This window comes from Ptiloglossa arizonensis, chromosome 7 (assembly GCF_051014685.1).
Source record: "Ptiloglossa arizonensis isolate GNS036 chromosome 7, iyPtiAriz1_principal, whole genome shotgun sequence".
In the NCBI taxonomy this organism is placed as follows: domain Eukaryota; kingdom Metazoa; phylum Arthropoda; class Insecta; order Hymenoptera; family Colletidae; genus Ptiloglossa; species Ptiloglossa arizonensis.
Genome location: NC_135054.1, coordinates 12,950,763 through 12,976,035, shown reverse-complemented (window position 1 = coordinate 12,976,035; position 25,273 = coordinate 12,950,763). Strand labels below are relative to the sequence as shown.

At 40.0% G+C, this 25,273-nt stretch overlaps 2 protein-coding genes across 5 annotated transcripts in view; one reads left to right on the top strand and one right to left on the bottom strand.

The window, feature by feature from the left end:
- Window positions 1-25,273, top strand: part of Fas1 (fasciclin 1 Fas1 domain-containing) — a 411,004-nt gene that overhangs the window by 301,751 nt on the left and 83,980 nt on the right. For all 3 annotated transcript variants that reach the window (XM_076317366.1, XM_076317367.1, XM_076317365.1), the window contains exon 3: window positions 10,794-10,984. In XM_076317366.1, coding sequence (XP_076173481.1) covers window positions 10,794-10,984 — 191 coding nt within the window. The remainder of the gene's footprint in view (window positions 1-10,793; window positions 10,985-25,273) is intronic.
- Orc3 (origin recognition complex subunit 3) overlaps window positions 1-25,273 on the bottom strand; it is a 142,037-nt gene that overhangs the window by 39,502 nt on the left and 77,262 nt on the right. Inside the window, exons 1-13 of one of the 2 annotated variants that reach the window (XM_076317364.1) lie at window positions 4,901-5,287; window positions 4,464-4,595; window positions 4,259-4,379; window positions 4,036-4,193; window positions 3,804-3,961; window positions 3,630-3,738; window positions 3,380-3,544; window positions 3,093-3,290; window positions 2,902-3,018; window positions 2,525-2,812; window positions 2,211-2,444; window positions 1,311-1,430; window positions 113-180 (exon numbers count right to left, since the gene is read on the bottom strand). In XM_076317364.1, coding sequence (XP_076173479.1) covers window positions 113-180; window positions 1,311-1,430; window positions 2,211-2,444; window positions 2,525-2,812; window positions 2,902-3,018; window positions 3,093-3,290; window positions 3,380-3,544; window positions 3,630-3,738; window positions 3,804-3,961; window positions 4,036-4,193; window positions 4,259-4,379; window positions 4,464-4,595; window positions 4,901-4,924 — 1,892 coding nt within the window. In that variant the 5' untranslated portion in view covers window positions 4,925-5,287. Of the gene's footprint in view, window positions 1-112; window positions 181-1,310; window positions 1,431-2,210; window positions 2,445-2,524; window positions 2,813-2,901; window positions 3,019-3,092; window positions 3,291-3,379; window positions 3,545-3,629; window positions 3,739-3,803; window positions 3,962-4,035; window positions 4,194-4,258; window positions 4,380-4,463; window positions 4,596-4,900; window positions 5,288-25,273 lie in introns of those variants that run through there. The other variant, XM_076317363.1, reaches the window with a different exon arrangement.

The window sequence follows — 25,273 nt, the reverse complement described above, 5'->3', positions numbered from 1 at the left end:
ATTACGAGCTATGATATGAATTTCAAACTCCCGGTGGTTAGACAAATCTTTGCGCGCTCCATTACTCCCGAAGCATTTGGGCGAGCGAATGCCCCTAAATGAAAAAGGATACTGTAGTTTCGGATCCACGTCACGCTGCTCCTTCGCGTCGCTCTCGGGATCCACGATGATCAAAAATGCCTGTAAACGTGCGTTTGATCAGCCAGTGAGAATTCACGAAAGTTCTCTTACGTCAGCAGACACTTCTCTCTGAATACAAAACTAAGTCTGCATTCGAGTTGAACGAACTGCACAGAAGGCGCGGTCTACATTCTGCCACCAAAAGGCAAACAAGCCCCCATTTGCAGTCCGTCCAATTATAATTGGCTTAAGAACAGTTTACCTTTGACTCTACAAATACTGGAGAATAAGACACTTAAATCGATGTTTGACATAGTTAAGTGCCTGGTATTATTCTACAATGGAATTCTTAAGTGCGGCAAAATTATAGAGTACGAGTGTTGCGGCGTGACTGGCAAATTTCGGATTCTCAGCCACTAACAAATTCGGCTCGTATATTCGAAACTTTCTCATCTGAGTTCTCAAACGCATTAATACATACATGTTAAAAGTAACCTCACCAAATACCTCACCAAGTTTATGTAAAAATTACTATCATTAATTCCTCTCACCAAAGACTATACAATATATAAAAATTGCTGCAGCTTAGGATCAAAATGACCTGTTCATGTTAAACTATTATAGAGCTTCTTCTTACCAGGGACTTCCCTGTACCAATGTACCAACATCGATGCACCCTCTCGAGTCCAAAATGCCTTGTAAGACTAAGTCTTTCTCACCTGAGCGAGTCTCAAACCTGCCAAAGACTTACCTAGACAATGTTTAAGAATGACTACATTTCAGATCTTGGGGTTTCGGCCCAAAATGCTCCAGGAGGACCGAATAGTGAAACATTTTGGTAACACACCGTACATAACTCGTCACTTGCATGCAGCCACATGCGCCTGCAGGTCCGTAACTCTAGGTGAATTAGAGGGAACAGTTCGCGTTTCTGGAACTGTAGCCAAACGAGGATCCCGATTTTCTCTGTATCTGGTGGTTCGTTGCGCTTGACCGATGCATTTTCAAGCTTCTAACAACCGCAGACAATAAAACAGTCCGCGCCCCTGCCACGGTGCCCATTTACAATGTCGTGCTCGCGTGAATCACTGGTAAGAGCGATTAAAATCACGAAGCGGACGAGGCGCGGGTGCGTGACCGTAAGTGTAACCTGAATTAACCTGTAAACATGAGCACGAACGGTTTGTTACCTGCAGCCAGTCGTACATATTGATCAGCTTCCTGGATTCCAAGTGCAGCTTGTAAATTATACTGAGGTCGGGCAGCGTGGACGGAATGGCTTCGTCGTTCTCCAATTTGCAGCACCCGCACTGAAATATGTATTTCCAATTAACTTCGACGCCCGCGACGGTGCCTCGACATCGTTTTCCATTACGAAGAACCCAATCGATATCCATCACGACCGCTGATACGGGATCGATACCACGAAAAGAGTTAGAAATCATCATAGCGACCGCGCGAAATACAGAGCTCGTGGAAGTCGCGTATTTACTCCGGTCAAGGCAATGCGATTAATCGCATCAGCCGCCATTGGCGCGAGAACGCAACGATTGATTTACTTTTTATAGTAATTCGAACAATCTTTACCGCAAAAACAATCGTTGGTATCTCAGACTGGTTCAGAGTGTAATTTACGAAGTAGCTTAGAGTAATTTCTTTCTCTTGAAAGGTGACTCAGGTTTGTTATAGATATTTTTCTGCATTACACTTCACATTGCTTAAATTACTCTTTATCACAAATTCGTACGAGGTTCGGATGAAAAAAATTTACAATGCAGTTACGTCTCACTTCTAGGGACTCGAGCTCGAGAATCGCAACTACTATTCGTGTCTTTTTGTACAAAATATTATTGTACTTTTCAAATACACCCTGCATCAGACGTTATTTTTTGTACAATTAGTCTTAACGATTCTACGAATATTTGAAATTTGTGAAACAGTATCCAAGAATGGTATTTGGTCATTGCGTGGCCGTTAATGTGTTAAAGGGGAAAAGTCGACGCTCGATTCCTGTTTCTAATCAATCGGAAGAAAATGCATTTTATCGAATCCAGAAAAACACTGTAAATTCCTTTTTTTTTTTTACTTACGTTGAAATACACTTGTGGATTGTTCAGTCCCGTGTGTATCGCAGCCCTCAGAGACCCGCGAATGTGTTGCTTTGCTAAATTACCGTCGCTGAAGCAGAATATCTCGTTCGCTGGTATGCTATTTGGATTTACCAGGTAAATGGAGAACACATTCTGGTCCAGATAATTAATCACGTCTAACTGTGCTTGTTTGTAAGGCGACTGAGCGCGTTCTTTGGACATTTTCAACAATTTCTGCGACGAAAATTCAGACATTATAGACTTCTAAATTTCAACTTGCACAACATATCAAAATAATGAATTTCATTTCAGACCTCTTTCAGTTGAAGTCGACTAAGTTTCTCACCGGTAACAACAATATCAGTAGGTGTTACAGCTGTTTCTAAGCTAGCCGCCTCGATCGTCTGTATATGACGCTGGAGATCGTTTTTTATTTTTACTATTTGCGAATTTTTCGGGACTTCAATGATCTTAAGAATGTCATTCAATTTCGAGAGAAGTTCCTGCTTCGATAGAAAGCTCAAGAGTTGCAAGCATTCTTTGTACTCGTGACATTCTTTCAAATCGTTCACGGAAACTGCTTTTGCGTAAAATTCACGCAGCTATAATCGTTTTATAAGTATTTTTGTAGGTAGAATGGTATTTACATTTTTCTAAACAAAATTTTCTCATATGTCTGTTTAATTTGTACCTGTTTACCCATCGGTGCATTCGGCAATGTCGCCATGAGACTGTGTAGACACCTTAATATTTTTAAAAAGTTGTGCATATATTGATGGAATCTTTTTAACAGTTTTGATAATATTTTCTACAACAAATTTACTTCTAGGATCACTGAGTATAAAACCAAATATAAAGTCTCGTTAGGGACCTTAAATATACCTTAAAATCCTCGTTTTGTAATGGTTCATCTATGTTGTACTCTTTCAGTATTTGTTCTATATAGGTTACTATCGAAGGTAACTTTTTAATTTCTTCCAAATCTTCATTGGTTAAGGCAGAAATCCTATTGTTTATCTCTAATGGTGAACAACAAAGAGAATTTATATTGTTCGCATAAAAATGTTGTATCATACATATCTAAAAATTTAATTAGAGGAAAAATCATTCTACAGATATTTCAAAACGATTCTTGGAAGTACAAAATAGATAGCAGGTAAAATTGATACCTTGTAACTTTGTAAGAAATTTTCAACGGAAAAATCATAGAACAGAAATATATCTGTCAATAACTGAAATGCTCTTCCAGTCAATTTAAATGGTATATTTGAACAAAAAACAGTATTTTCTAATACATCTGACAGAACATTGATCTGTGTTTGCATGTGAAATACCTGAATCAAAAATAATTTCAGTTTCAAATAAAACTCTCTAAATACTATCAACTTTATAAACGATTAAACTGAAAACATTCATTACTTTCACATTTAATTTTGATGTAACATCGTACGTTAAAGATCTGTGTATGGCATGCAAAGTAGTGGCAACACCAAATATAAGGATAAACTTCATTATACTTGAATATGAACTGAAAGGTACAAAAAATTAATACGGCTATAACACAATAAAGCATTCGATAGAAGATTATAATACCTCAATATCGAAATAAAATCATGTAATACTGCAGGTGAAGAACTTTCAAAATCAGTTATGATTATAACAAGAGGATCATTTGGTTTGCAATGTTTTTGATACCAATATTTTAAGACTCGCATGTTACACTGACTTTTTTTAATCTTTTCGTCTGTGCCCTGTAAATAATTGTAACATAAATAACTTTCATCGTTCCTGTAACTTTATTACACTTATTTTTTATATAACTAACCGCATCTTCATGATTCATCAGTTGATAAATTGATTCTTCTAAAATATTTTTTATATTCTTTAAATCTTTGTTCCATATAAGTGCCATATGTTTTGTTATCGGTTCCAACTTAGAAATTATTCTCGTAAACATTATCGCGTGATCGGTAACATTGACTCCTACGATACAATTTTTATCAAACGATATTCAAAAAGAAATGTGTTGTATTAAATGCAATCGTCACCTGTTAATACTAGAGCTGTCTGTATTTCATTTTCAAGACTTTCTATTGACTTTTCTTTAATATTGGAAACAAAAGATTCTAATTCATTTAAAATCTGTTGCAACATATTTGACGTTATTTCCTGAAATTTTAGTAAAACTTATTGACGTAAAAAATTGTAACATTCAACTTATTCGCATAGAAATATTTGACATGGTAATAATACCTCTTTAGCATTTTGAATATTTTCCCATGCTTTTTTATATGCAATATACCACGGTTCATTAAAATAATCCGATTCCAGAAGTTCTGACTTGTTATGACCAATTTTATAACAACCTTTATGAGCGAACACACCCTAAAATGCATCTTAAGATATATGTTCATGATAAAAATGTTTCTTAACAATATTCGAACACCAAAACTCGATTTGAAAAATTGAAAAATTTTTCAAAAAAGCCGATGTAAAATAATTATTAAATATTGTAGATCAGTAAGAATTAAATATAACATTTAGCCAACAACAAAAACGACATTCTTTGTTTACAATTCACGCTTCCTAATGTATTAAAATTCTAGTAGTATGAATCGACAACAAGACGTTTCATTTGCCAACTTTGTATTGTGAGGTTATGTAAGTATAAGCAACAGGTTGAATCATACCTTTGACACAGAAACGTGGTCCATTTTAACAAAGAAGCGTGGGAGAAGCCGGGCGCATTAATTAAATAACCAACAATCGTACAGTTGGAACAAAAACACTTAACCGGTAGACAGAAAACGAAAACAAACACTTCACATATCGACGTCCTGGTCACAACTGTCGCGCGCGACTAATTTCACAGACGCACCTAGGGAGCGCTAGTGATCAACGCAACTTCCCACCAAAAATTAAATCGTATTATTCGCAATAAAACTATTCTTATATCACGTTCAATGTCGTTCTTGATATTTCTCAACCAGAAACCATTGAACCACTACAAATATATTTATTTCCACAGAAAAAAAGCATAGCCAAACTTAAATATTCAGTATACAATGCAGAGAAGAACTATTTAAAATCAAAGTTCGGTTTCGAATAAAAAGCAATGAATATAATTTCATTAACTACGATTCAATTGTAATACTAAAACAATAAAAAAATGTAACGAAATTAGAAAAGAGCAGTGACCCTGGCAATTATTGTTAACATCGGAATAAGGATTTATATATTTTAAAGCTTCAATTCCACCTAAATTAATTAAATTATGGGATTCACCGTTGTAAAAAAATACAGATACCAAAAAAATTCTTTCCTTCGCCGTATTATCTCTCGAACCTAATACTAAATGTTTCCGAACAACAGGATGCGACTAGAATCGTCCGCGTTAAAAATTTGTTTCTTCGCGTCTCGTAATTCGGGAAACAGCGATACAAACGACATAACCGGGGATAACGAGCGGGAATTTTCGTAGTCTCGTACGCGAAAGCCAACCGAGTCGATCGTGTCGTCCGAATTTCACGAGCGTAAGCTGCCCCGATCATCATCTGCATCGCAAATTCGTCGATTGAATTCGTCGGGGCCGGGCAAACAATCCGAAAACCGAGAGTTTGATACCGCGTTCCCGCGATGCCTCAGCGGTGCCCGTCGAACTTTCGTCGAACTGTTCGGGTCGGGGTTTGGTACGGGGTGAACCGTGCTACTTGCCCGCAGAACTTGCTTGCCAGAGGAACTCGTAATTGATTTAAAGAAGTGTCCAAACAAGATGCCGGCCTTCGTGGCTGGCAATGTACTAGAATATACATACATCTTCGTCGGTGTACAACCCGTGTAAACGACCGTGCAACGAGCGCGGGAATCGAGATTACTCGAAACTCGCGGGCCACGTTTCAGCATTTCTACGAGCTCCTCAAAGTCTCTACGTTTCTTTCGGAGTAGTTCGCATCGGGAACAAAATTTTCCCACCGAATAAACCCCGTGATTGCTTCGGTTGTCTGTGACCCTGTTTCCTCCAGGGTAGCGGAATTTTTTTCTGCCTCCGTGTATTTATTTGCCGCGGGGGGAGGGAAACGAACGAATTTCGTCGAAACGTTTCCAACTTGTTGGAGAAGAGCCAAAAGATCTTTGGTCTTTGAGCAGGGAGTTGTTAAATTTTGTTCCAAAGTTCGTTCGTAGATTCTTCACTTTTCGTTTCCTCGATACTCGATACCTGGAAGCACTTATCCGTTCGTTAACGTTAAACGAGGGCCATTTTCTCCATCTTTCACTTTCATCCGATAACAATTTTGTTCCAAAGTTGTTCGTAGATTCTTCACTTTTCGTTTCCTCGATACTCGATACCTGGACGCACTTGTCCATTCGTTAACGTTAAACGAGGGCCATTTTCTCCATTTTTCACTTTCATCCGATAACACGCGCGCGAGAGAATTACACGAGGTTATCCAAGCCTCGGAGACGGACTCGAAACGAGGAAAAAGATATTTGCCGAGGATTACGTAAACAAGGAAACTCTATCAAATTCTGTAGTGTACAACGAACAACGACGATTCGATCGTTCGTGTTGTCGTCCAGGCGAAACGTTTTTGACACTTCACCCGTACAATGTGCAAACGGTGGTGTATTTTTGCTTCATCGGTAATCCAGCGACGCGTATTTTCTTTTGTTAACCGACGTTTCGGAAAGTCTGCTATCGACTACAAGCAGGCCAGCAGCTACGAGAGGATTCTTTGGCAGGAGGATGGAAGCGGGTGCGGGAATATAAATCGATCGCGCAAGCAGCTTTGTACGAATGTTCTCGTTTTGTGGTCGGCCATCACACCTGTGCCCCAAGGGGCTCCACGGTGAAAATAAATGGGATTCGATCGAGAACTTAATCATCCACCTTCGTTGAAAGGGACGTCTGGGACAAAACGATGCAGAGATCAACGGAGCTATTGATCGTTGAATGGAACGTATTTGTCTAGGTCTTTTTGGTCGTCGCGCGGGGCACTCGTCTGCTCCCTGAATGAATAATGCGCAATTTTTTTTATCGATCACCGTCTTGGAACAAGTATCCGAATACACGTAGCTACGAATAATTAAGGGGTTGCGTTTTTAGTCGAGCGAGGAAAACGAAATCGATAGTACCACCGACGGAAGTATGGTTTGCTTAACACTGGATTTACCAACCGATCGAAATAACCGGTTTCAGCTAGTTTTATAAAGAAATTTACTTTAAATTCCGTAGCATGCTTTTTAAAGACGTTATAACTTTTTCTATCTTATAGAATTTTATAAATTTCGGTTTTTCGTACGAGGTATATATTGATATACCAGAATCTATAGTTTTAGTGTTATTAGAAGAAATTGAAGCCTCGTAAAAGACGTTGATATCTAAGGTTCTGTGTAACCGTAAGCAATCTTTGACCTTATGCGTATAAAAAATGTTTTCATCCAAACATTATTTTTTCACGTTCCATTAATTATATTATGAAACACAACGAGGAGCAAGGTGGTCCCAAACATTTGGTCTTCAATGTATAAACTGTACTTGAGAAAAATTTTTCACTCAGAAATTATCACTTCACATTCCACCGATTACATACCATTATAAAATACAACGAAGAGCAGGGTGATCCAAAACTTTTGATCTTCAATATATAGACTGCATTTGAGATAAATCTGTTCACTCAGAAATTATCATTTCACGTTCCACCAATTACATACCATTATAAAATACAACGAAGAGCAGAGTGATCCAAAACTTTTGATCTTTACTCTATATATTCCATCTGAAAAAAATCTTTTCACCCAGAAATTATGTTTACACGTTCCACTAATTATAACAGAACGCGAACATAATATAACATTATTATTAATATCCTAAAACCCAACGAGGAGCAAAGTAGGTGGTCCCAAACTTTCGACCCGGTAGCTCGCAACAGTGACCCAGTGACTTCGGTTAAAACAGTCAGGGAACAAGCCATCGAACAGAAAGAAAGACAACCGTTCTCTGCTCGTGGCCAAGAACTTGTCGAAACTGTTGTCGACTCTCGTACGGGGTGGTCACCATTGCGGCGAACGGTTAAAGAAAATGATTTCCTCGGGAAGTAAGGTCCCTTCAGTGCTGGCAAACGAGAGTCTCTTGTCCGTGGAAAGTCGTGTTTCTTTCAGCCTGGAATGGAAACAGCTGGCAGTTTACGAAACAGAACCCAATTCCTGGCGTTCGTAATGAGCGCTATTGTTGCCGGCGCCATCGCGCGACGCTCCTCTTCCCTTATGCCGGGATTGAACGTCCCTCCTGCAAGAATGCAGAACGATATCTTCCGGAGGCTGGAAAAAAGCTCAGGATTACGAGAACATTCCAGCCGGTAACGAGATAATAAAGCGACCACCTTTGTACCTTTTGCGACGGACTTTTCGCCCTCTGGTTTTTTTTTCTTTCGTTCGTGCTTCACCTTCCTCTTGGCTTCTCTCCGTGCTATACTTTTCCCCGGGTAGTTTCAAAATAAAATTCCTACTCAGTGGCAAACTCGATGCTCGAGTTTAGGCGACGAACGACCATTTTGCGGTTACCGAGAACCGCGAAAGGGAGAAACGGTTCACTGGTATAACGTGGATTCTCTTTTGGCTTACACTTCAGTTCCGGGGTGATTTTTGTTTGTTTTTACATTGCGTTGCAATGAGTGCGCGACGCTCGTATCTGGTACTTTGTACGTAATTTATGTGTAAAAACGATAACACGTGAGACAACAAATTGTCACGATTGTTTCCCTTCCGGGTAAAATATAGTAGGAAAAATATCTCCGTGTTTGCGTTATCGTTGCATAAACTGTGTAAATATGTCCGTGTGAATCTAGTTTCTTTCTTTCTTAAATTGGAACAATCTCCGTTCAAATATTGTCTACTTATAACAGCAACGATAAGTAATGTCAACTGTGTAACTTTCGTTTTCATTTATAATGTAAATTTAATTTCGTGGTTTCTTGGTTAGCGGTGATTTTCATTTTTGAACGTAATATTAAAATCGAGGAATTTTCTGGGAAAGGGGGCTATGGCTCATCGATTAAGATTTGGACAATATTTATCGTTAAAGTACTCGAAATAGACGAACGATTGTACTTCGAGAGCTTTTTAATTATCAATTTAAACGTAACTGTATACCCAAAAAAATCGAGATAAAAATTTCCGATGCAATTTACTCGATTCGTCATTTCGTTTCGAAAAGTTTCTCAACGAACAAAAATCAATGTACGAAATAACACAAATTAATGGACAGGGAAACCATTACAACAAATGTGAATAATAAAAATATTCGAATCGCTTACGAGGTAATTCTAAACAATTGGGCCTGTTCAATGTGTTTAACTCTTGAAACGATTCGACGATGGAAGAAAATTCCATCGCGATTCACCAACGACGATAGTTTTCTCACAGAAGTTGCATGCGATCGATCAATATGGAGGATAGACTGATCTCTCCAATTGCAGTTTGATCGACTTAAAAGTTTAAAGTGGATCTCAAACAAACGCGGCGGAAAATGTTTGCCGGTTGAAGTTCTGGGTTTGAACACGGTGCTAGTTTTTCACCTCTCGCGTTCTCTGTCCGTCGAACTAGAACGAAGCTGAAACTCATTTTTCATTACCGATAGCAATTCGATCGCGAGATGGGTCACCGTTTCGTCTATCTTGGGACGGAACACAAAATGTTTGCACACCGGATACAATCCACGCGGGACTCATTTTTCAGCTTTCGATATTTTTCCAATCTTTACCGAGTGTCGCTGCACACCATTGCCGATTTTGAAGTTTAATTTTTCCACTGTTTGTTCCGCGATTAAATGCGACGATACCATAGGACCGTGCAATTTAAAAGATTCGAAGTTGTGAACGACGTTCCTGGAAATCAAAAAGTCATCCCCTTTCGTACGATCGAAACTCGAATGTTTCATTTTATAACTGAAATTGTAACCTTTATCGAATAAATAACAGATGGAAAGTTGTTCGTCGGTTATTCGTTGTTTCGAACTTTCATCTGGATAAAAATTTTATCCTTTTGCGATACGTATTTTCAGTCACGATTAGGTTAGATGTTTCGAGAGGTTAGAATCGCTTTGTCACGTGATCAGCAGCGCAATCGCTCTGCGCAGCTACACTCAGTAATAACGCCATCTAGCGTTTCAATACTTTCGACTTCATCGTTTCTATCTACCAACACCCTGAATATCAACATCCCTTACTATCGACACACATGAATATCAAAATTCCTTACTATAAACATCCATGAATATAAAAATTCCTGTATACCAATACCTCTAAATTACACCACCTCTGAATTTCGATATCTCCAAATATCAATATCCCTAAATATCAATATCCTTAAATATCGATATCCCTAAATATCAATACCCTCAGCTCTCAATGTTCCTAAATATCAACATCCCCGTGTTTCAATACCCCCGTAAGTTATCCACTGACGTACCAATACGCGAAACAACGGGAACGAATTGATTTCCTGTTCTGTATTCGTCAACGTAGACTCAAGATCGTAAAAGAAACGGCAAGAGGGTGTAAAACCGTGTCTCTCATTTTGTTTCAGCAAACTCACCGAAAACGCTCGAGAACCTGGGGGATTCAATCTTGTCGGAGCTCGAAGGTAATCCACCCTTATGGGTCACCAGGCGGCCAGGCACGCACGGCGAGGAAGTTTACATAAATAACGCGAAGATTCTCACGGACCAGAGCAATTTCCAGTCGAAGGTTATAGTCGGTGGCGACGTGAAGACGCAGGTAAGCGTTAATCCACCATCATGATCATAAGGCGGCCGCGATCGAGGGAAACGAGAAGGAAAACGCGAAACGCATCGGCCGAACGTAACCTTCTGTCTCACTGGCGGAGAAATTTTTTTTTTTATCGTCATCGCGGTTAATTTAATCGTAGATTACTTTTTTCACGCAAAAATTATGTTTTCACGTTCCACTGATTACACGCCATTATAAAATACAACGAAGAGCAGGGTGATCCAAAACTTTTGATCTTCACTCTATGTATTCCATCTGAGAAAAATCTTTTCGTTCAGAAATTATGTTTTCACGTTCCACTAATTATATTATGAAACACAACGAGGAGCACGGTGGTCCCAAACTTTTGATCTTCAATGTATAGACTGCATTTGAGATAAATTTGTTCACTCAGAAATTATCATTTCACGTTCCACAGTTTACATACCATTATACAATACAACGAAGAGCAGGGTGATCCAAAACTTTTGATCTTCAATATATGTATTCCATTTGAATTATAATGGAACATTTCAATTACAATGGAACGTGAATACAATATAACATTATTATTAATATTACAAAACACAACGAGGAGCAAAGTAGTGGTTCCAACCTTTCGACTCTGCGAGATCGAGGGAAGCGAGAAGGAAAACGCAAAACACATCGGTCGAACGTACCCTTCTGTCTCACTGGCGTAGGATTCTTTTTTTTTTTTACAGTCATCGCGGTTAATTTAATCGCAGATTACTTTTTTACGAGCGTAATCTCGCGAGTAATCGAGTTAGTTTACGTGCTGCTTTGCGTGAACACGTCTTCCGGCGTTCAACACGATTTCCTCGAGACCGCGTCCAAGAACTTGGCCCGCTGCACTCTCCGAGCTCGCAGCCGCCTTCTAACGAGCTTTTAATGAGCTGCACGGTTCGCTCTGGCTTGAGCTTCGCCGCGTTGATGGATATCACTGGCTTCGATAACCTCGTCGAATATTCTTCCCGCCTCCTCTTGTCCTCTCTGAGGGCGTACTTCTCATGGATGGAAAGTTTACCGTGTGAATCCAAAAATGTAAATACAATCGAAACGCGTAGAATAGATTCTTATAACCCGGGAATCGAAACCACTTAAAATTCCAATTAACTCGTTGAGCGTCAAAGTCTTCCGTTTAGAGAACATTTGAAAAGATATTTTTCTACCGGTGTGGAATTAACGTTTATTTTCATATCGCGTCATTTTATCGGTACGAAGACCCCAAGATAGCTGTAATTTTGTTTCTACACTTCTTTATAGCGTATTATAAATATTAAAATTGTTCCGGTTCGATATTAGTTACTATACGATACGAAACGTAACCAGTAGTGGTATAATCTTTTTTGGAAATTCTCATCGAAGACCTTGAGAAAATGGACTGTAATATTTTGTAATCTTTTTAAAAATTTACCACGAATAAAAAATTATTCTCGTCCGATATCGTTCATTATGTAATACGAAACACGACCAATAGCGAAGTAACCCTTTTCGAAAATGCGTCGTTGAATCTGAATTCTATCCGGACGTGTCCTCTTTGGCTATCCAGAATACCACGGTGCAGAATACGAGAGTCGGTTGATCCTGGACAGATGATGGAGTCAAACGAAAATGTTTCCTCTTCTCGTCCTATTTCCAGTATCTAACATCCCTGTAGATTCACTCTGGGTGAATATGGACTACGTTTCAGCTTACCGAACGAATGGTTCGGTTCGGGTGTCATCTCCTGATGAAAATCGCCAGGCGGCGACTAATCTCTTCGATGGATCCGTGGATCAATCCTTTCCTCTTCTCTCCTCCTCCTTCATCCAGCTTTAGATGATATTAGGGAAACTTTTCTCATCCACTTAACGCAGAAGTTCTACCCACAGCCGATACTTGTTACTCGTTAGTAGAGCGCCGGAGTATCGGATCATAATTTCCGTGGACAAAAGTAGTCTAATCGAATAACTTTTTTCTTTCCAATTCGTTCAACTTACAGCTGTTACCAACTGTTACTATTTCCTAGCACTCTTTATCCAGAGGAACACTTTCAGCGACGAATCGAAATTAATTACTTTCGGAGACACTCTGGTCTTTGGGAAATTTTAAGAGCTATGAAAATAGTACCAGACTCCCAAAAAAGAGTCCCCGAATACAGTCGAAATACAGATCTGGTTTAGGTTAAAAGAACAACTACCCCAAAAAAGTCTACAAATGAAATCAGGAAAAAAGTTGATGGTTATTCGGACGAAGTGTACCGCCTTTCGAGAACAAAAGAAATCTTTTTTCTCAGCTTCCGAGTAAGTGGTAAAAAATCAACAAATAAGAAGCTCTCGAGACTGATGGCAGATCCGTCCCTGAGCACGTTCCACTTCAATCGCAAAGTGACACCTGTATTCTATACCTTCTATTTATAAAATAGAAAATTGAAACATAACAGACATCGAAATACTTAACTCCAAAACATCCCTTAAATGAATCCTCGATCAACCTAAACATCAATTTCCATTGTTTAAAAGCGGCCGAATAATTATTTTCTTACAATAAAAATTCTAACGTCAATAACGATAAGACCTAAATACTTAATAATATAATACAATAGGAATAGATATCTACGTAATTTCCAGACATTCGTAATTATTATCTCAACTCTTACGTAACAGCCAACAATATGTCGCCCCAGAAAGACACCACCATAGATATCTACATAATTTCCAGACATTCGATATTATTATTTCAACTCTTACGTAACAGCCAACAATACTTATGTCGCCCCAGAAAGACACCGCTACGAAATTTTCAAGCGCAAAGGGTTAGCAGCCCCTGCGAGGAACATTCGATCGTCCCGAGCATCGAACAGTTGTCTTCCCGACGATCGATTCGGGTCCCCTGGAAATTCCAAAAGCAGCCCCGGAGCTTGGAAAATGTCACGCGACAAAGGCGCCGTCCCGGTTCCCGTTGACTAAACGCAGCCGATCGAATTTTCTCACGCAGGTTCGGTCCGCTCATCGCGGAAACTATTCGCCAAAGTATTCCAGCCGCCACCGCTGGCTGATTTTCAATTTACCCCACGCTGGACGGGGGCCGCTTTCAAACTCTCCCGCGCTCTTTCAATCCGTTCTTCTTTCGCCTCTTCGGACGGCGTTCCTTCTATCCTCCCCGCTATTTTTCCCCTCCATTAACCGTAACTCTTTAGACGATCCTCGCTCGCGGGTCGGCGCAGTTATTCGGGCTGGAATTTCTTTAAATTGTTAAGAAACAGGGACGAGGCTGGCTGGCTGGCTGAGCCGCCTCGGGCAACACGCGGAGGAGGAAACGCGTTCCAGCGGCATCTAATGAGATCAAAACCCCGCGAGCTCTCCAGATTAAAAACGTCGCTGCTTCCTCGACCTACCCGTCCCCTCTCCATCCACCATCGCTCAATACTCTCGGTACACACGTGTGGTATCGCGAAACTACTTGTTCAATGGTTCGGATGCAAGTACATACATTTAGAGACAGGGAACTCTTTAAAAGCAACTTGGTCTCGATTAAATATTTAATCTTACTTTTGCTCAGCGAATTTGTTGAATCTTAGTTTTGCTCAGACTTTCTGAACAACCCAGTAGTATCGTTCAATACTCTCGGTAGACACGTATGATATCGCGAAACTACTTGTTCAATGGTTCGGGTGCAAGTACATACAGTTAGAGACAGGGAACTCTTTAACGTCAACTTGGTCTCGATTAAATATTTGATCTTACTTTTGCTTAACGGATTTGTGTAATCTTAGTTTTGCTCTATATCTATTGGGTTTTTCGGAAAGTCATTCCGTTGTCCAAAATGGAGAATATATAATTTAATAAAATGTTTATACACTCTAAAAATATCGTGTTTCATTTGCACCAAAAAAAACGAAATGACTTTCCGAACAATTCAGTACTATCGCTAGATACTCTCTGTACACACGATGATATGATATCGCGAAGCTGTACGTTCGATGGTCCGGGTGTAGGTACATTTAGAGAGGGAAACTCTTTAGCAGCAACTTGGCTTTAATTGAAGATTTAATCTTGCTCGGAGGATTTGTTTAATCTTGCTTTCACTCAGCGGATTTGTTTAATTTTATTTTTGCTCGGCGACTTTCAGAGTGTAAAGTGTGTCCTTTTGTAAATCTGGAACTTCTGGCTGCATCACAGTTGTATCTGGGTGTCAGATGACACCGCTGATGACGACTTGCATCTTACGAGTTCATCCGTTTAGGACAGCAATGATCATTTTGTACATCGATGTTTATCGAGCTCCTTGATCTCCTTCTCAAATCCTTAACCCGCTGAACAATAATAAAACCGTGAAAAGAGTGCTCCAATTCTATCAATGTTATCTAATCGTCTCTTAATCACTCCTCCACCCTAATTCCCAATTCTAAATCAAGTGTCGAATAGAAGAGAAAACTGAATCCATTCTCGTTGATCCTCTAACCTGTCTTTCAAGCTGTCGCTACTAATATCTACTCCAGGCGCGCAGAAGATGGTACACCGTGGAAACGAAATTAGGATTAACGCATTTCGATGGCGATTTAATCATCGTTACGTAATATTAACGTCAGCAACGAACGAAAATCGTGATTAATACTTCTTCGTGGATTTTTTCCCCGACGAATAATCTTGCTTTTGTTGTTCCTTCTTCGGTGCTGCCCGCTTATCCTGGGATTCTACTCGCGGCTTCGTTCTCCCCGTTGAATAACGAAGCTTGCAAGAATTTCCTCGGAGTATTTTTTCGCAGGATCCACCGGCGTGTGATGTAGTTCGCAGCGAGATCGTAAACGTTAACGGTGCCCGGGACTTTGTCAGTTATTACAGTGCTTCCGAGTTGATCTCGCGTTCCTCCGAGGATATACTTCCGCGCGAACATGAAAGCGGGCCAGGGAGGCGGTTTAAATAAGCCGGAAAATATTTTTATACGATTCCACGGTGTCTGCTTCTTCCTGTTAACTGTGTGTACCCCTTTAATATTCTTGGCTCCCACGACGATCTTGCCATTTCGGCGCGATCTAATTTCAGCTTTTTTAAACAACGAGACCGATATAATTTTAACGTCGACCGTGAATTGAAACGGTCAAGGAATATTAACCGATTATCGACATGTGTTTGGAGCAGTGATTCTCAAATTTTTCCGAGAGCGAGTCGAATCAAGAATGTAACATAGATGGCCCGTTAAACCACCTTAGAACATCTTCCTTCGTCGATAAATTATATTTAGCGTTGGTAGGCCCGTAAGTACAAGCTGAAAAAGTAAAATGATCGATCAATGAGTTTTGCAATTATCGACAGTCGAAGTAGAAAATCGACCGGGTTGAAGTCGGTCGAGATAAATGAAAATAGAATTATAAGGAAATCGTCGAACAGAGGTGAAATAGGAATAAAACTGTTAGCGAATCCAAATGGAATTGGAATCGGACCAAAGTCGAAACGAAGCGGAATTGAAACGAAACCGAAGTGAAACCAACATCGAATTGGTATCGATCCGAAATCAAACCAAAATAGAATTCAAAATCGAAGTAAAGACAAGTAGGAAATCGAATCGCAGTGGAATGTAAAGTGATTCGAAATTGAATTAAAGTGAAATGGGAATTGAATTGAAATTGTACAGTTGTCGAATAAGAAACGAACCAATATCGAACCGAAGTGAAACAACAAACGATTCAAATTCGAATGAAAACCAAATGACAATCGAGTCGAAATAGAATAATTGAACGAGGTTTTGATTTGTAGCAAAGTCGAACATTCATTGAATTAGAATCAAAGAAAGAACTAAACGAAGACGAACGCAAATTGAAACGGATAGAACAGAAATCTAGCCTCTATTGTACGGTGCTACCTGTCTACGACGGTTCAATTTAAATTTATGATCAATTTGTATTCATTACATCATTTGAATAGAACAAACGCCATAAAGCCAAGAGACGACGGAAACGTCAAAGATATATGACGTTCGCTTTTAAAAAGATATTTCCGTGGGAAGTCAAATTCGACTTTCATCTGGATGGGGAATAACCGAATGGAAATGTCCGCGCGTGTACGTGCGCGAACGTGTGCGCTTGAAATACGTGTGTGAGAATAATGCGGACATATCCCGCTTTGAATTCGATAGATATGTAAAGTATATGCTGTACTCGCGCAAACTAGATACGTAATATCGAAATATTTCACTGTTGAATCAATAGAGTATTATTACAAACTACGACGGGAGACAATCCGTAGCTTTCCTTTATTATTATTCGAAACACAGTGAGAGTAATGAACCGGCTCGTTCGCGGAAATGCTTACTTTGATAGTTGTCAAAGTAAGTAAGATTCCATAAACTGGAAGTAGAAACTTGAAGAAACAAACTAGAGTAAAATAGCAACCGAGTTTCCGTTTCGAGCAATATTTATATCGACTTAAATGGCACTCGAGTACACTTGAAAAAGTAGTAATTCCATTTAAAAATTCAATTGCCCGTTACACTTCCTGGTACCTCTTTCTCTAAAATTTCATTTTTTCACACGACCAACTTTACTTCTTGGTAATTCAACGAATAAGGAAAACAATTATTCGCTGTTTGATCTAATTTCTTCTAAATGCATTTTTTCCAACTCTTCGCTGTACGTCGCGAGAAACTCGATCGTCGACCAATCGCGAGAAACTCGATCATCGACCAATCGCGTGGCGACCTCCTGGCCAGTGTCGGTGTTGTTACGTGTAAGTACACCGGCCGACGACGAATCAACGTTTACGATCGTACCAAAGCTGGAAATAAATTTTTTCGTTTCAAGGCCGTAGCCGTGGTCGCACCGCGTGTTTTCTTCACGGCACAATTTCCTTTTACGAGACACTCCGGCAGCCCGTAGAGAAACTTGTCCCAGGAGTACCCGGAATGCGACGGGACAAAAAGAGAGAACTACCGGGGGAAGTTGGTTCCGCGGTAACTCGATTTGGGACGAAATAAAGCTGAGATTCCGTCGTCGGCGTGAACGCCGGCCGAATCTGTCCCGGGCCAGAAGACAAAACAGAGCCGCGTTACGGCTTGTTAAAAAATGCACGCTCCCAGGGCACGGGGACGGGGAAGGATCCCTCAACGACTGGGGGCTAGAGAAGGAGGAACCGTGGACCAGGGTTGCCGGATACCTCGACGTGAAGAGGGATGTAGGGTACTAACATGTCAAAGATTGGATCGCGAACTTGATCCTCCGCTCACTGTTAAATTAATGATGTAACGGTCACCGGGTTTAGCCTGATTTAAGAACGGGACCTGTGATTTCAGATGTCAGATTTCTCTACTGTATTTAGCTTTCTGTACTGTATATTTAACAACGATTTCTTTACTAGATTTAATAGCGTATTCTGTACTATATTTAACTTGGCTTGCAAGTAGTGAAAGTATGATGTAAAACTAGATGGATGATAAATCGTTCGATATAGCGAAAGTAAGTAACTCTGTTAAAAATAAAAGTAACATCGAAGGTACTTTTTTGCGATGTGCTCCATAAGTTAGTATACACCTCGTAAAATATATTGAACTTTGATTACGCGTATCTCCAAAATAATCAAATATTTACATTTAATATTTCACGCATCTGTACATGGATCTATACTCTGCTATCCTGCAAAAACGTGTTAAAATAGGAGAGAGACAAATTGAGTATTTTCCTTGCCAGTCGCGTGTAAAATTATTATCAACGAACAATCGATGGCAATACGGTGGGCGAATGACCACGGCGGAAATTTTACGATAATTTTCTAGCCCTGTAAAAGGTACCGAGCGAGCACCTGGCGATCGTTTCGTCCTTTTCTCGATGGTGCCCTCACGTTGCTTCGAAGGGCCAATTCGGTCTATCGAACGTTGTAAAAAACCGTTTGGTAAAAACATTTAGCGCAGAGCCTGGGTCCAATTGCGCTTCGTCAAGGGACGAGGTACGGTGACGATAGCTAGCCGGATAAAATAAAAATCGTCTCGGTTTCTTCGAGGATGAAAAGCAACCGCACCCCTAGCTGCTGTTCGATTCGATGAATCTCGAGTGACTTAAAGCGGATAACCTCGTTCTCGTCGTTGACGCGATCCTGGAACAATGGCCGTGCCCCGAACGCGTAACTCCGAAACTGTTCCCTCGATTTTTTTCTTCCACCATCGACCGAAATGTTTTATTATCGCGATTTAAAGTTCCTCGGGGCACCCGCGGATTTAAAGTTCCGTGGGCGTGTTTTGATTCGCCCGAAGTACTTTCAGCCAATTACAATGAGCCACTGTAGGGAAGGCAAAGTCTCGGGCTGGCTGATTAGAGGCTGACTTTAAGAGTCTTTATACTTAAACCTTTCCCCTCGTGCTCTCTCGGTGTGAGTCTTAATTTATGGGCCGAAAGGAAACGACGCAAAGTTTTACGCGCCGAGCTGTAACTATTGTTCCAACGTGGGAAATTGTTCCAACTTTTTTTTCAGCCGAAAGACAACGAGGAATCGTTTCGTAATCGTGTAATCGAGTGTAATCTCGCGAAAAGGGAACGTTGCTTGGATTCGATCGAACGTTTCGAGCTGTGTTGTTCATTGCATACGGTAAATGTTCTGTCGGGTAATGGACGAGAAAATAAGGTAAAAGACGAAGCACGAAAAGAACAGGAGGAAAGGGACTTGACGATACGATCGCAGCGGGAAGTGGTGAATAAGAATAAAGGTATATTAGGAATTCGCAGTATCGGAATTGTGACTACACGTTGTACGTCTATTTTCCGGTGGAGCCCTTTAATGGCGTCGTTTGAGAGACTCTGATTTATCGAGGAACGTAGCATGTATTGAACTTTTCCAAAGCTCCTGAACGGTATTGAACTTCCTCGAAGATTCTGGACTCTACTCGGACCTGAGCTAGTCCTGCGGAACAAATTTCGACCAGTGCAGGATCGAGTAAATACATTCTCTCTGACGTTTGTACCTCTTCGCTGGCTTTATACTATCAACGTGTACTATATTTATTATTGTACGTACAGATAACGTATTTCGACTAGAAAAAGATCCGAGTCGCCAAACTTGATATCAAGCAATCCGATAAAAGAGAAGATTCCTATACTTTAATAGTACAATAGAAAGTGAAAACATCTGCAAAGATATTTCATTGGATGGGTGATTTATCGATGAATAGAGCGAAATTCTCAAGAATCTTCCCGTACCAAAGTACAAAGGTTCGGAAAGTCATTTCGTTTTTTATGGTGAAAATGAAACACGATTTTTTAGAGTGTATAAACATTTTATTAAATTACATATTCTCCATTTTGGAAAACGAAATCACTTTACGAACAACCCGACACTATTGCTGTACCGACGAATACATTGAAATTTTCTTTTTTTAAATAATCGTCATACTCAATCGATTGAAAAATGTATCGTTAAACCTGGTTCTCAAGTGCTTCGAAACCAAACGGAATTACACCATCGTTCAAAATTGATCCAGCTGCTTAAAATTCCCTCTAGAAGAATTAAAGAAAGAAGACGAGTAACCTGTGATAAATTCAAGGCGAGAACCCTACCTATAAATCAAACCTAAATCTCCGATAAATCTTGAAAAAGCAGGGAACAACGTCCGTCATATATAACAAATCGAATTTTATCATAGTCTCGTCGAGTTTACGAGATTCGTGATACCGAATTACCCTAAACGCTCCAGCGGCTCTTGTTCCTCGATGCTCGCGCAAGCAACCACCCGGTGAACTCCGCGAAAGCGCGAACAACGGGAAAAATGTCGGGAAACCGATCCCTTATGGAGATCAGCGGTCAGATCTGGTTTTAATATCTCATGGTCGCGCGTGTACGAGGGAAAGGAAACGAGAGAAATTGAATCGGCGCCATGGTGTCTCGACGCCACACCCTATCGACCCCGGAAACGCTCGCAGACCCGGTACACGAGACGAAGAAGAGCATTGGGGCACGTTTCGCGCCCCCGTGGCGTTCTGAATGCGCTCGAAATCTTGAAAACGGGGCGACTTTAACGGGACAACGCGTCCAAAAGCGCCGAGTCGCGCTTTGAATCAATTCGCGCAACACGGGACGCTCGCGTTTCAAAAGCGAAGAAATGTCTCGTTTCTGCGTCGAGTGTTCGTTTTCAGAGGACAACAAGCGTGGAATCTCGTCGTACCGTGATAGCCACGAGCCGGTTTCTCGTTCTCGACTCGTTCGTTTCTTATGCTTGGCGACGTAACCGACTCGAACTTTTCCACCGCGGTTCGCTCGTATACAAGAACCCTGTTCCCCGAACTTTTCTGACCGCGGCCCAGTTGGACGTAGCACGTGACTCCGCTGGCTCGTACGACCCTCCCATAACCTCACTTTACAGTCCACGATTTACGACTGCCAGAGGTGAGCCTACAATTGCTGCCCCACAAAGTGTAAAATTGCGAAACAGATTTGCGTTTACCGCGTCGGCATCATTTCGACTCGAAATTGAGTGAAACGAACTCAGTGACGTACAAGGTTTCCATAAGTTTCTGAGACACACTGACTTAGAAACAAAAGTAGGAAATTTTAGTTTGAAGAGACCTCTATCCTCATTTATCGTGTACCATTTATTCGTTTGAGTTCTCATTTACGCGACTGTACGGAAACACTGTTATTAAAACCTAACCTCCACATTGCATACATCGTGTAGACACATTTGTTTTGTTTTGTAACACTGCGGATGTATTATAAATAACGATACGTAATTTTTAGTGCGTCCTTCAAACGTGAATACCAAATTTGATTTATATTCAATTCTTTCACAGGGACAATTAACGTTCTTGGACATATTCCGCATTACTATTAGTTGTATCTGTGCTTCTTGTTACCGATTTGATACCTAGAGGTACTATCCGTAAGATCGAACGAGAATAATACAGATTCTTACGAATATTTCGTAAAAGTACCTGGTTGAAATTGACGTATAAAAGCGTATTCGCTCGTCTCGTCGCGGGAACTTGATCTTCTTAACAAAGTAAACATTAATTCTCCGCGTGCAGAGGCTGTTATTAGCAGGGACACTCGCGATGTTTTTCATTGCGTTTCATTTGAAGTACTTAAAGGGCGCCGGTTGCTAGAACCGTGGGTATAACAAAAAGCTGCGTTGGTCGTAGCAGAGTAAACGTATCCTCCTTATGGCAACCGAGCGAAATTGAACCAGCACTTTACGTTCGCAATTCGCGCATCCATACCTTATCACAGGTTTTGCGTTCGCTCGTAGGAACGATTGGCAAGGAAGAACGGTGGGAGTTGGACGTGTTTTTACGTCTGTGTATCACTTACCGGCTGCGCCATCCAACCCCCGAGTAATGGCTTCAGGAAGTGGGGCGAATCGAACGAATTGTTTGGCGTGACCCAGAAGGAGTTCCTTCGCCTTAAGAGAAGCAATTGGAACCTTGTTGATTTCGTTCGATGAATATTTCATCGTTTGGAAAGTAACAGCGCGGAAGGATATATTTTGCGGAGACTCGATCTTCGAGGAAATTGCTTCCGTTGTTTGTTTCGGTTGCGAAATTTTACCCACGTTTCACCGAAATAAACGAAAATGAAATATGAAACGGTGTACTTGAATTGTGTGTTCCTTATCGGGATAATAAAGGGGCGAAACATTATTATACTCAACGTTTTTGAGGTTTCAGGTTTGGATTCACTGACAAAGTTGGCTCGAGATTTTAACAAAATTTGAATACGATGAATTTGCTATTAGATTAGTTTTTCTTGAAGTAAATATTTGGTAGATAATTGTGTTTAGAGGTTTTCTAGCTACCGTTTGAGAGATTTTTAAAAGGAAGGAACATTAAGTATTGAGAATTTTAAGAAAGACTGATATCCTGTGTAATATTGATTTCAATATTGATTTAGATTAATTAAGGTAGACGTTTTTGTAGATTCGAGAGATTGTGGAACATTAAATTTCTTAATAATTAAGAATATTTAAATTGTAACCGAACTTCTGAAGTAAAATATTATTTATGTTACATGATCTCGAAACAAAACAGACTTGGCGTTCTGTGCGACGTGTTCTTCGGAAATACAGTATGGGAAAGATTCTTTTGCATGGCGAGATATAATCTTCTTTTCTCTGGATATTCGATAAAAATGGAAGCACTGTAACGGATATTATGTCGTCATCTCGAATAAACAGTCCTGCGAAGTTAGGAAATCGTATTGCATTAAAATTTACAGGAATGTTACTAAAGACAAGAAATAACGAAATACAAATATAATACTGTTCTTAATAATGAAAACTCGTCGAATTACGGTATTTGAATAATATGAATTTTATGAAGCGTTGTAAAAATTAACAAAGAAGGCCTAGAATCTGTAAAATGCAAGTTTGAGATGAAATCCAAACCCAAATACGCGACTATACGAGGTTATGTAGTCTGACACTAATTTGGGCGCGAAATTCAAACGACAAAATCAACTCTTTCAACGTTTTACTTACTTACTCTTTCTTTGGTATCAATGTGTAAATTAATGGCTACTGTGTCAGAAATTCGAATATATAATATCTCCAAAGTTTGTTATTTAAAATAGTCTCGTTCGATTTTTAAAATTGTAACACTGTCATCAAAGTTTACGATCATTTTTACCGCAGTGTTACTCGATAAGGGTTAATTAAGATTTCAGTGTTTGCGTTTTCTATGATAAATAAGCGTACACATCCAAGGTAGCTTTTGTTCTAAGAATCTTGCTTTACAATTTTATAAGTAGACGACGCATATACCTAAAGCCACCGTAAAATTCCACCCCATTAACTTAGTATTCGTTAATTTACGCGTCCCCGGAGATGCCGTGAAGACACAATTAATTATGAATAGCCATAACGAACCATTCGCCTGTTTTTATTAATGGCCGCGAGCTCGAGAGTGTAAACGTGACTTCGGCCCCAAGACGATGGCGAGGACGAGGTAAACTTCGAATTAACGACCTCCTGGAGAAACGCTCTCGGGTTCTCTCTTTGTGTTCTATCATCTGGAAAAACAGCGACAGAATGGTCGCGCATTTAAACCGGAACGCCGAAATATCTCCGTTATTTGGACAGTAATTGACGAAACTTCACGAGTGCAGGAATGTTCAAAATGCTGGAAATTTGCACCAATACCGTGAACTATTGTATCAACGTATTCGGAAAAAAAAATCAATTTTATCACGCCACGCAAAAAGAACGAGACCTAACATCGATCGCGGTAATAACAAATTTTAAATTAATTGTAAAAACTAGGTAGTATAATAGAACATCTTCGTAAGAATTTAAAAAATTGTCTACCATTAGAAGTGTACGTTACTCTATTTATATGCATTTTAATTACTAAATTTTAATTCCAAGCTGCGTTATTTTAATATAATCAAAGTGCGGGATACAATTTCTATGAAAGAAGCCAACAAATAAAAGAGAGAAGTTTCTTTGTTTAATTTACCCGTGTATCTAACTCTTTCGTAATAAAGTGAAAAGAATCAGACATTCGTTTGAATCCCCGTTGAAAACCAGTTTCGTTCGTTCCCTTCGTGGCCAAATTCGTTCTCTGCCTTCGAAACCAAATATTTTAAAGGTTAAAAATTACCTGTACCTCCTTTTCAATTTTCGGAACGAATTTTATCGCATTATTTAATTTTATTACAATTGTGCCACTTCCACTGTTACCGTTTCGAACACGTTTCAACCATTTTCTGTTAACAGTATACTGTTCGTAATTATAAAAATTTTCACCAAAGTTTTTCCTATTTTTATTAATATTGAAGACATCGAAACGATGTTACCACGCGGTATAGAGGTTTTCGGTCAACGATCGGAATATCAAAATCTCGAAATGAAAAAGTTGAGCATAAATCCTTTGCATAAAATACTAAACGCCCTCGAAACGTAGCGTCTTTAGTTTCACAGGGGCTCCGAGCAGAGAACCATCCCCTAACCGCGGAAAGAGAAATGGCGGGCGTCCTTCCGAAAGATGTACGTTCGTTGTCCCAGAAGTTCACCCTCAAGAAATGTCGTGTTTCAGGGACGGGTGTTTCGCACGCGTAACAGTTTCGTGTAAAATTCATCCAAGGAGAATATATACGTTCCGGCTGAACCAACGTCGAGAAGGATTGTCCGTAGCAGACAATCGAATTTGAAAGTTGCCAGACGCTCTTCTCCACAGAGAAATATACAGTGACTTGTAGTCCAAATCGGCCGCATGGTAATTTTAGAATTACGATACATACACGAAGCATATACAAAGTAGTTCGTCTAAACTTACTTAGAATACACTTCGTTTAAAATTCCTTTAAGATTGTGCCGAGTTTTTCGGCT